Source organism: Heptranchias perlo, chromosome 7, assembly GCF_035084215.1.
Source record: "Heptranchias perlo isolate sHepPer1 chromosome 7, sHepPer1.hap1, whole genome shotgun sequence".
Lineage (NCBI taxonomy): Eukaryota > Metazoa > Chordata > Chondrichthyes > Hexanchiformes > Hexanchidae > Heptranchias > Heptranchias perlo.
This window is the reverse complement of record NC_090331.1, coordinates 83,508,027-83,520,654: the sequence shown is the minus strand read 5'-3', so window position 1 is coordinate 83,520,654 and position 12,628 is coordinate 83,508,027. Positions and strand designations below refer to the sequence as shown.

The following is a 12,628-nucleotide window of genomic DNA, read 5'->3' as shown; positions in this document are numbered from 1 at the left end:
ACTGGGGCTCTTTCCTCTTGAAAAAAGAAGGCTGAGGGGTGACCTGATAGAGGTCTTTAAAATTATGAAGGGTTTTATTGGGTAGACGTAGAGAAGATGTTTCCACTTGTGGGGAGTCCAAAACTAGAGGCCATAAATATAAGATAGTCACCAATAAATCCAATAGGGAATTCAGGACAAACTTCCTCACCCAGAGAGTGGTGAGAATGTGGAGCTCGCTACCACAATCAGTAGTTGAGGTGAATAGTATAGATGTATTTAAGGGGAAGCTAGATAAACATATGAGGGAGAAAGGAATAGAAGGATATGCTGAAAAGGTCAGATGAAGACGTGTGGAGCATAAACACCGGCATAGACCAGTTGGGCCGAATGGCCTGTTTCTGTACTGTACGTTCTATATAATTCTATGTATAGTAAAAATGTTTTACGCCATTCAGTCAGAATTAAGGAAAGGTTTTGACAATGTTGCACTTGTACTGTACCTTTAGCGTTGGAACGATGACATTTTAGGTGCTAGCCATGATGCTAAAAGAGCCCTAAAACTGGGAAATACTTAGTGCATTAATAAGATTACACGATGGAAGTGGTCTCAAACACAACAGAATGTGCATCATTTAAGATGTGAAAGCACTCCCAACAGAAAACGATGGACCAATGTAAAGCCATCAACTATTTCACCAGCTCTTCCCAATGATTGTAAATCTCACTGGCAAGCAGGATTTTTGGAGTCCTGCCTTTTGTAACTTCACACACCCAGACCAGAAAGGTTCTAGGTTTGATTCGCCCAACCCTAACAGATCTCAACCAGAATGACTGTGGGATGTTTTACATCCACAGTATTGCACCAAAATGTCAGCCTAGATTATATGCTGAAATCTGAGCTGAATCTACAGCCTTCTGACTCAAGATGTAAGATTGCTACCATTGAGCCAAACCAACAGTACTGCACTTGCTGCATTTACCCATTAATTCATGGGATAGGGAAGGAGCCGATTTGTGATTTATATGCTGCTCTTTAATTAAGTTTCTGTTTGAGTGGAACCAGCTGTTTCAGTGTTGTGTGAGATGGTAGCAGTGAGCTCTGCACTGTCCTGAGTTCCACTCACTAACACTGGGCTCCTCACTAATATCAGGGAGTTAAACATAGTCCAGCTCTGAGAACTTTTTAGATTTCAAAGCCGAGAGGTAAAAAGTTGGCTTTGCACCAATTAGCAACTGCATTCAAGCTAGTGTCAGCCGTGGCTCAGTTGGTAGCGCTCTTGTCTTTAAGTCAGATGGTTGTGGGTTCAAGTCCCGTTCTAGAGAATTGAGCATGTAATCCAGTGCGGGAGTGCTACACTGTTGGAGGTGCTGTCTTTTTGGATGAGACAGTAAACCGAGGCCCCGTCTGCCCTCTCAGGTGAACGTAAAAGATCCCATGGCACACTATTGGAAGAAGAGCAGGGAGTTCTCCCTGGTGTCCTGGCCAATATTTATTCCTCAACCAACATCACTAAAAACAGATTATCTGGTCATTATCACATTGCTGTTTGTGGGATCTTGTTGTGCGCAAATGTGTTTCCTACATTACAATAGTGATTACGCTTTAAAAGTACTTTGTTGGCTGTAAAGCACTTGGAGACGTCCTGAGGTCATGAAAGGTGCTATATAAATGCAAATCTTTCTTTAGTGTGATGTTTATGCAGTATGATGCTGCTTTCTTTAGTGTGATGTTTATGCAGTATGATGCTGCTTTCTTGAGGTGACGTAGCTGCGTTTTGTTACTGCAAAAAGCTAAAACTCGTTTGCGGTGATGAAATGGATGCAGTATAATTGCCCTGTTATATGTGACTGTGGGTGGGGATGGGGTAGAGAGGAAAGAGTTGGATAAGAAACTCTTACTTTCCAGGTAATCAGATTACAGGCTAGCTCATCCTGCCCATTGAACACAAAGTCTCGGGAAAGATATTTTTTTATCCCTTTGTGTATCCCAACGGGATGTATTATAATAAGGATTCCAGGGGGTTTTCAATGTCTGCTCTTGGCATCCTTAGAGTAATCTGATTAGCAAAAAAATTACCCAATGAGTTATAATTAGAGCCCCGTGGATTTCATGGAAATTTTTGTTAAATTTCGCAGACACCTCGTTCTTCATATATTTTATATCGTGTCATAGACCGGAAATATGAAGTAAACAATAGCACTTTCTCCCATATCTAATGAGAACAGTAATTATTCTAAACATATATCATTACACTCATCATAAACGTTAAACACACAGTATCTCCATTCACCAAATGATAATTAAAAGCTGCCAATTCTTCTATAATGTGGAATTCATCATGTTTCCAGCTTACTGATGTCTCAAAGTTCACTATTTTGTTGCTTTTTGATGGTGTTACTTTTCAACTTGTGTCCATGCTCATTGTGTGATGTGGATTAGAGATCAAGTGAGAGTTCGATAGGGGAGATGGAGAGAAGATTTTTCCATTTCTACACACAAAGGGTTGTAGAAGTTTGGAACTCTCTTCTGCAAACGGCAATTGATACTAGCTCAATTGCTAAATTTAAATGTGAGATAGATAGCTTTTTGGCAACCAAAGGTATTAAGGGATATGGGCCAAAGGCAGGTATATGGAGTTAGATCACAGATCAGCCATGATCTTATCAAATGGCGGAGCAGGCACGAGGGGCTGAATGGCCTACTCCTGTTCCTATGTTCCTATTTGTGGGGGAGACAAAAAAAGAGATCATAAATATAAGATAGTCACTAATAAATCCAATCGGGAATTCAGTAGAAACTTCTTTACCCAGAGAGTGGTTAGAATGTGGAACTCTCTCATGGAGTAGTTGAGGCGAAAAGCATTTAAGATACATTTAAGGAGAAGCTGCATAAGTACATGAGGGAGAAAGGAATAGAAGGTTGTTGTTAGGCTTAGATTAAGTAGGCTGGGAGGAGGCTCGTGCGGAGCATAAACACTGGCATAAACCAGTTGGGCCGAATGGCCTGTTTTTCTGCTGCACATTCTACGTACTGTAAACTGATCCTTTCCTGAAAGGATGTATAGTTGATATAAATCTCACTCCTCAGATTTACTGATGAGCTATATATAATATAAAAAAAGTGGTGCCAGGTTTGATTCCTGGTCCGTGTTGAATTAGTTGGTCTCACCTGGAACAGTGAATGGCCATTACTAGGGTTCCCACCAGCCCAGTGTTTGAGCGGACAATTTGGTTCTTTTGGGTAAGGTGTCTCTATTTCTAAAATGGAAACTAGACACAAAAGCTTAGAACTTCTGCTCCCCCGTCAGGTGTCCTGGGATCCCAGGAGCAAGATTTGGGGGGATGCTACAAGTAGTAAAATAAAGTGCCTTTGATTTTGGCCATTTTGCCTCCAATTTTGGAGTTTGTAGGTCCAAAGCTGTACCTGAAAACTGGCCACTTGGACAAGGTATCAGAGTATTGCTGGCACCTCAGCAACTCGACTCAGCATCAATCACCGCTTTCAAGGAAAGGATAACCGGTGCAGACTTTACAATCTCCATTAATTGGGTACATCACAAAGGAAGGAGCTACAGTCCATTAAAGTACGCAATCATGTAACGTTTCTGATATCGGTTGCTGTTCTTGGAAGGGAAGATCGAAGGGAGTGTTACTCTATATCCACTTTTACACACTCCTGGGCCTCGATTGTAACTGCCCTTGCATGGTGGAAACTGGGCAGTGGGGGAGGTTAAAATGAGGCCAGTCACTTACCCCCCTCTGACTTGGCTGCCTTCCCACCGTGTCCCCATATTAACCTGCTCTTATCAGCAGGCACCGGACGGAAGCGGGATCCCTCTTTAAATATGCAGATCAGATCCCGTTGAGTGTGACAGCAGTAACAGCTTCCCCGCGCCATCCCCAGGCCAAACCTGCCAGGAAGGGGATTGTGAGTCTGAAGAGGCCCAGTCAGTTAAGTAATTACATTTAATTTTAGGTTTCCTTGTGAGCCAAGAGGAGCAGGAGGGCCCCACAAGGAAGCCTTGGACCTCCCTTGCCCTGGGGCTCACCCCCCTACCCTGATCGCGTGCAGAGCTCCCCTTCACCACTTACCCGGGCCCCTGGCTGCGGCCTCCTGTCACTGCATTCCCTCTCCAGCCCGCCGGCCGGCCAGGGTAGTGGATCTGGTTGGGTTCGAGCAGGTCACAGAGAACATTCGCCACTCGCTTTGGGGCTCGGGACCACCATACCCACCCACCCCTCCTTTAAAATGGGAGCCCCGGTGTCGGATTCCGGGCAGTGCTTGCGCAGGTCTGGGAGCAAAGTGAAAAGTTCCTCGGGCTGCAGTTGGTGCAAGACTTGAATAAAGGGGGTGACAATGGAATGTTCAAATAAGCTAACGTACTACTATTTATGTAGTTCCAATGATTTTACTGCATTTCATTTCCACTGTCATATTTCCACAAATTCAAATATTAATTGAGAGTTTTTATGTGCTATGTGCTTGATTTGTTTTTATATGTACTTTAAATCAGATTAACACCTTCTATTTTGACAGTACATACCTTAAACTTTATACAGTATCTGTATATTACTAAAATATCCTGCGTACGCTGTGCACTTCATGTCCACAAATCTTACTTCCTCATGTCACAATTTTTTGGTCACATCTTTCAGAGAGTGTGTGTGTTATATAGATTACATATATACATATACATAGAAAGAACTTGCATTTATATAGCACCTTTCACTATCTCAGGATGACTCAAAGTGCTTTACAGCCAATGAAGTACTTTTTGAAGTGTCGTCACTGTTGTAATGTAGGGAATGCAACAACCAATTTGCACACAGCAAGGTCCCACAAACAGCAATGTGATAATGACCAGATCATCTGTTTTTTTAAAAGTGATCTTGGTTGAGGGATAAATATTGGTAAGGACAATATTTGTGCTCTATTTTATATATATATATAATATATAAATATAAAACACAAAAAGTAAATTATATATACCACCGTGTTTTATAAAACCAATCTCTCGTAAACCGATGTAGTAAGAATTTTTTTTATTGAAAAGAGACGTTTTACAATTACAGAGTTTAGTCTCCTTGCATTACTTTACAGTCTTTAACAGAGTACTGTACAGTTGACCCACAAAATCATAATACATACTGGTATGGTCAATCATAACTCAGCCCAACAAACTCCACTGGCAAAATACAGGCAACGTCACACAGCTTTTATTATTATTACAAACATATAAATAAAGCATCTAGTCATTGCAAAACATGAACTGCCAAATGAGGTAATATTAAAAACCAAACCATCCATTCTGATAGTGTCCATATTATACCTATTTACACTGAGAAATAACTGTCAACTACAGCTCTTTACAGATACATTCCAGGTTAGTGTAACAGCAGATAGACTGATTCCAGGTACAGTAATGACTGGCACAGTTTATAAAGCACGATTAGGGTAAGTTTATATTCAGGCTTGGCACTCTTTAGGGATGTATTCCCTAAACAAACCAGAAACACAGGAATTACAAAGCAGGAATGTGGAGAATATACACCTTAGAATTCCAAAATAGCAATCCAAATGTGGGGTTTGGATGATGTCAAACCATGAAAGTGATTAGATTGCCAACTGCCACCAAGAAACATTTATTGTGTATATACATGGCAGTGAATTTTTGCTAAAATTATTTTTACCACTCCAGTGCCATACTTCTGTGTACCATTTTGAGTTGTTTTGAGATGGAGGACCTGAAGGAGTGCTGGATCGATGACTTGGTTCATGAAGTTGTGTCAGATTTATGACATGAGATCTGAAGGACTGTTAGAGCAATGACTGGGACTTGGAGGGGTGATAGAGCAATGACTGGGACTTGGAGGGGTGATAGAGCAATGACTGGGACTTGGAGGGGTGATAGAGCAATGACTGGGACTTGGAGGGGTGATAGAGCAATGACTGGGACTTGGAGGGGTGATAGAGCAATGACTGGGACTTGGAGGGGTGATAGAGCAATGACCTGGGACTTGGAGGGGTGATAGAGCAATGACCTGGGACTTGGAGGGGTGATAGAGCAATGCCCTGGGACTTGGAGGGGTGGTAGAGCAATGCCCTGGGACTTGGAGGGGTGATAGAGCAATGCCCTGGGACTTGGAGGGGTGGTAGAGCAATGACCTGGGACTTGGAGGGGTGATAGAGCAATGACCTGGGACTTGGAGGGGTGATAGAGCAATGACCTGGGACTTGGAGGGGTGGTAGAGCAATGACCTGGGACTTGGAGGGGTGATAGAGCAATGACCTGGGACTTGGAGGGGTGATAGAGCAATGACCTGGGACTTGGAGGGGTGATAGAGCAATGACCTGGGACTTGGAGGGGTGATAGAGCAATGACCTGGGACTTGGAGGGGTGATAGAGCAATGCCCTGGGACTTGGAGGGGTGGTAGAGCAATGACCTGGGACTTGGAGGGGTGATAGAGCAATGACTGGGACTTGGAGGGGTGGTAGAGCAATGACCTGGGACTTGGAGGGGTGGTAGAGCAATGACCTGGGACTTGGAGGGGTGGTAGAGCAATGACCTGGGACTTGGAGGGGTGATAGAGCAATGACCTGGGACTTGGAGGGGTGATAGAGCAATGCCCTGGGACTTGGAGGTGTGTCAGAGCAATGACTGGGACTTGGAGGGGTGGTAGAGCAATGACCTGGGACTTGGAGGGGTGATAAAGCAATGACTGGGACTTGGAGGGGTGATAGAGCAATGCCCTGGGACTTGGAGGTGTGTCAGAGCAATGACTGGGACTTGGAGGGGTGGTAGAGCAATGACCTGGGACTTGGATGAGGCACAAACATTCCCGTGCCTATGGGAATCTGGCAGGGATTTTAGTTGGGACAATCCATCAGACCTCTAGATAACAAGCTGCACACTTCAGTCCAACTTGGCCAAGCTGAGTTTGAGGAACAGGTGATTCTGGGATTCAAACCAGTGACCGATCTGGTTAGGAAGTGAGTTTTGCTGCCAGAGATCTTTTAGGAGTTTCCGATCCTCCTTCCTTCCAATTAAAATCCACAATCAATGGTCTATGTCACAAGTTTAAATAGCTGTGTGTTGGAACTAGCAGACACACCTATTATGGTCTTCACAGGACACTCTGCCAATCTGGCACAGAGGAAATTGGAAAGACACAAGTGATATGTTAAGCATATTTCTGACTGTGTTGACTGCGCCCGCATCCGCCACATTTTCATTAATTAGAAGGCAGAGTGGAAATGGAAAATGGCACATCGCTAAAAGGCCCTGTTCCACGCTCTTCATCATTTCCCTCCTCAATTCCCCCCCTCCCCCCCACCACCTCTTTCCATGAAGTAATAGATGCCCGGGGGGAGCAGTTCCTTGTCAGACAGTGTGTATGAAGCCACTTTGTGTTTGTTTCAAGGTGCTCAGACTTGATTCCATACATTAACGGTTTGAGTTGCCAGGACAACTTGACCCTCAAATCTTCCAGCGGAGACACATTCTGCCCGCTTTTAGTCAGAGAGAGAAATCACCCGCTGAGGAGGGGGTGGGGGGAGAGAGGAGAAGAGGAGGCGGAGGAAAAGGGGTAAAGATATGGCTCAAAAGAAGGCCACTAGGGCAGGTTTATTCAAAGATCAGCAGCAGGGGTGAGCAGTCGCTGAACATGGAACGGTACAGCACGATGATGAAATATCAGCTGGCTGTGTGATGGAGCTTCAGGATATGGATAATCCCACATGGATCTGAAAACATGTGGAACCAAGGGGTTTTACACATCTTTCTTGCCTGTGGCTGATCCCTGGCCAGGAAACATGGATTGAAAAATATTGTTAGCTTACAAAAAATACCGAAAACTGCCAAGCCTAAGCACATAATCGTTTAAATCACTCAGGAGGGAAAAGTGTGTAGTGTAGAGTTTATTTTTTGTTCTCAACAGTGTAGTTATGTTGTTGACCGTTTAGAAGGGAGTCTATGTTTGTCGAAAATAGCCGAATATCTTCTGATTAAACACATTAGCGCCTTAACCAGGGAACAAACTCATGGGATGCACAAAAATTGACTAGAAAAATAAATCTTATTTGGACTCGATGCTGGAGTGTAAAAGTGACTGGAGTTCAAATTGTGCATCACTGGCCAATATTACCCTAATACCTCAATTCCCACCCCCCTCAGAAAAAAAACAATAGAATGACACGCGGCCAATAGTGTGACTCACGGACGAGATCGGCCATTTTACTGTGGCCAGAGTAAAGAACTCCAATCAGAGTTTCAAATACTCCCTCCCCCACCCACCCCAAAAAAAGGCTAAAATCCCTACGGAATGAACAAAATTATGTACAACATATAAATACTATAGCATCAGAGTTTACATAATATTTACAAACAAGACAGAGAATCATTTCAGAAATGCCTCCTTTGGGCAGGCAGCCATTTTATCCATTTTTGAAGATGCTACCAATGACAGCACAGGTCAGAAGGGCAGTAAGCTAGTGACTGAGAAATGAGGCTAAGACTGATCAATTCCCTTTCTTTCTTCCAAACGAGCAGACTATATAATGCCTACAGCCTTTTAATCATACAAGACCACAGTTCTGTTTCCAGCACAGCACCTGACTCTCCACAACTAGCAATCTCTGAGTTCGCAAAACAGATTGCCTCTGGTGGAGGGGGGGGGGGGGAGGAGGGGGGGGGGGGGGGGAGAGAAGGGAACCCCATCCCTTTCTTTTCAATAGGAAGAGGACTAAAAAATTAAATAGACACTAAATTATGACAGTGAATTTAGGAAGGAGGGCTCAGAGGACCGGAAAGAACATGACTGAGATAATGTGCTGCTTCTGAGAATATTGCAATCACATCCAAGCAGTCACTGAACCGTGCCATGTAACTACCTCCTCAGCTAATATGCTTTTCTCTATGATGACTAATCATGTTCTATTAAACAGTGGTAATGCTGGAAGAACTCAACTATACAAGTGTAATGAAGCCAGTATTCTCCCCGGACAGATTAGCCACAACTGATTTGACACATACCATCATAGGAGCCTCAAACCTGACAAACTCTGTGCTCTCGGCTGATTTATGTCAGCAAGGACTCTTCGCAGAAGAGCTGAATCAACCTGTTTGGTAGAGGTGAAATGTACTGACAACTAATTGCCAATGCCTGAAAGTTCCAATTTCCCTTGTCCGTTTTTCACAAGTCTGCCCTGTTGGCCCAGGTGGGGTGAAGGCTCCAAGCTTTTAAGACAGGTCACTGCTCCACTGGCTGTTCTTCAAGTGGACAATTCCTGATCCTTTAAAATCTTTTTTTTTGTTGACTGCGCAGGGCCTCAGCTCATTGGTGGTAATGAGCTGATCCACGACCAATTATCTTCTTTTTCCCTGTTTCTCCAGCTCTCCCCACGCCCGCCCCCCTTTCATGGTGTTACGATTCTTCTAGAACTTAATCAGGAGTGGAATGAGGTCTCACAGATACGAGGCTGTAAAGGGAGAAGTCCAGTACTGCTCTCTAAGCATAAGAGTCCAATGAGCTCTTCCTTAAATGACAGCAGGCAGTTTGGTCTCCATCCTTCCGCCGTTGTTGCTGTTGTTGCGGTTGGTGCTCTTGCGGGACAGGTTGGGAGTCGCCACCAGAATGAAGTGTTCGTCGGGGCAGCCATACTGTAGCAGGATGTCGCTGCACTCCTGACTCATCGCTTGTTTGGCGTAGGCCAGCGCAGTGTTTCTATGAGCATCGCGTGCCATGACATCAACTCCATACTGGAAGATCAACAACAAAAGTTAGAACACAGGGACAGGAGGAGGTCATTCAGCCCCTCGAGCATGCTCTGCCATTCAATTAGATTATGCCTGATCTGTACCGTAACTCTGTTTACCTGCCTTGGTTTCGTAACCCTTAATACCCTCGCCTAACAAAAATCTATTGATCTCAGTTTTGAAATTGTCAATTGACCCCCAGCCTCAACAGCTTTCTGGGGGAAGAGAGTTCCAGATTTCCACTACCCTTTGTGTGAAGAAGTGCTTCCTGACATCATCGCTGAACAGTCTAGCTCTAATTTTAAGGTTACGCCCGAAATTAGATCTAGTCTGCTACAACTTGACTTTTCATCAGAAGCTGGAAATTCAACATGTCTATGTTGCTGGTCTGGACCTGCAGTAAACATCAGTCACCAGGCTCAATTTTCCTTTCCAAATAAGTTTAGAAAATTGTAGTCAGAGCCTCTGCTATTTCTTTCCTAGCTTCCCTCATGAAGCTGTCAGGTACCAGTGATTGGGCTACCTTAAGCTTGAGTAACTTCTTTAATATCATCTCTCTCTCTCATTAATAATCTCCACTAGATATTCCACACCCAACTCTGGTGTTTCGAGTTTCAAATACCACCTCCTCTGTGATAACTGAGGCAAAGTAGTTAAGTTAGTATTTTTGCCATTTCCTTGCACTCCACTACAACCTTGCCACAGAAAGTTAGTATATGCAGATGCAGCAAGCAATAAGGAAGGCAAATGGCCTGTTGGCCTTTATTGCAAGGGGGTTGGAATACAAGAGTAAGGAAGTCTTGCTGCAATTGTATAGGGCTTTGGTGAGACCACACCTGGAGTAGTGTACACAGTTTTGGTCTCCTTACCTAAGGAAGGATATACTTGCCTTAGAGGAAGTGCAACGAAGGTTCACTAGATTGATTCCTGGGATGAGGGCATTGTGCTATGAGAAGAGATTGAGTAGAATGGGCCTATACTCTCTGGAGTTTAGAAGAATGAGAGGTGATCTCATTAAAACAAATAAGGTTCTGAGAGGGGTTGACAGGGTAGATGCTGAGAGGCTGTTTTCCCTGGCTGGAGAGTCTAGAACTAGGGTGCATAGTCTCAGGATAAGGGGTCGGCCATTTAAGACGGAGATGAGGAGAAATTTCTTCACTCAGAGGGTTGTGAATCTTTGGAATTGAGTTGAGTATATTCAAGACTGAGATAGATAGATTTTTGGATGCTAAGGGAATCAAGAGATATGGGGATCAGGTGAGAAAGTGGAGTTGAGGTTGAAGATCAGCTTTGATTTTACTGAATGGCGGAGCAGGCTCGAGGGGCCGTATGGCCTACTCCTGCTCCTATTTCTTATGTTCTCCTTTGTCTTTTGGTCACCTCACCTTCAGTCATAGTGTCAGCTGTGGCTCAGTGGTAGCATTCTCACCTCTGAGTCAGAAGGCTGTGGGTCCAAGTCCCACTCCAGGGACTTGAGCACAAAATCGAGGAAGACACTCCAGTGCAGTACTGAGGGACTGCTGCAATGTCGGAGGTGCCGACTTTCAGATGAGACTTTAAACCGAGGCCTTATCTGCCCTCTAAGGTGAACGTAAAAGGTCTCATGGCACTATTTTGAAGAAGAGCAGGAGAGTTCTCGCCTGGCCAATATTTAAACCTCAACCAACACCTAAAAAACAGATTATCTGGTCATTATCACATTGCTGTTTGTGGGACCTTGCCGTGCGCAAATTGGCTGCCGTGTTTCCTACATCACAACAGTGACTACACTTCAAACGTATTTTGTTGACTGTAAAGGCTTTTGGACGTTCCGTGGTCATGAAAGGCGCTATATAAATGCAAGTCTTTCTTTCTTACCCTGACCTTGACTATCTTCTTACTACAAATGTGCTGTAGGAAGCTTATTTATTGCCCTTTAAAGTTTTTTCTAATTTTCTCTTCTACTCTGTCTTAGCCTTTTTAATTTCCCTTCTTGTGGCTTTCCTATATTATTTATATTTATTCTGGCTTTCTCTTTTGTAAACGTTAATTTTTTTTAAATTATCAAATTTGATCCAAACTCTCTACGGAACTCCTACCCTTCATTACACTCTCTTTTATCTTTGCTGGAATTGACTTAATTTGCACTCTTTCCATCTCCTATTTAAATAATTCCTATTATTGTTCTATAGTTGGTATTTGCTTATTTTTTCCTCCATTATCTGGGCAAGGTCCTTTTTATCTCACTATAATTTTCTGTTTCCAGTCAAGCAACCTTGTTCTTGACTTTTTCTTTTCCTATTTTTACACTGAACCAAATTATATCTTGGTCACTACTTCCCAAATGCTCCCTTACGTTTAGGTCACCTACTGGCTCCACTGCATTCATTATCAAGAACCAGGTCAAATAGTGTTTCCTTCCCTTGTTGGAGTGGCGATATATTGACTGAGAAAACAGTACTGAACACACAGGAAAAACACTTCTCCTGCCTAAACATTTTATATCACTGCTTCTGCTGGAAGGTGTGGCCAGGTTACGTGACTGATTTACAACTGAAAATCTCAAGATTACATCCAACGTTGACAGCTCTGCCTCTGTCCAGCAATTCTAAAGGCACAAAACACATGAAACAGGAGGCAGCTGGGACACATCCATTTGCATGCAGTTATCTCCTGTTAAAACTTTTAAGATTATGTGGCAATTTAGTACAATATTCTTCACTTTTAATTCACAATGGTGAGGCTAAGTATGATTAAACAGGCAGTCCTCAAGCTATGGTCGCCATCATCACTGGGGGCTATCTGGGAACTGTAGAACACCACGAAACCACTGCTATCAGTCTGAGGTGGGCTCACATCATTTGTCTGATTATTTAGTTCTGACGACTTCACACCTGAATTACACTACAGA

At 43.6% G+C, this 12,628-nt stretch overlaps 1 protein-coding gene across 2 annotated transcripts in view; it reads right to left on the bottom strand.

The window, feature by feature from the left end:
• Window positions 1-8,292: 8,292 nt before the first annotated feature.
• The window catches only part of agap1 (ArfGAP with GTPase domain, ankyrin repeat and PH domain 1), a 655,663-nt gene continuing 651,327 nt past the window's right edge, over window positions 8,293-12,628 (bottom strand). For both annotated transcript variants that reach the window (XM_067987994.1, XM_067987993.1), the window contains exon 18: window positions 8,293-9,741. In XM_067987994.1, coding sequence (XP_067844095.1) covers window positions 9,520-9,741 — 222 coding nt within the window. In that variant the 3' untranslated portion in view covers window positions 8,293-9,519. The remainder of the gene's footprint in view (window positions 9,742-12,628) is intronic.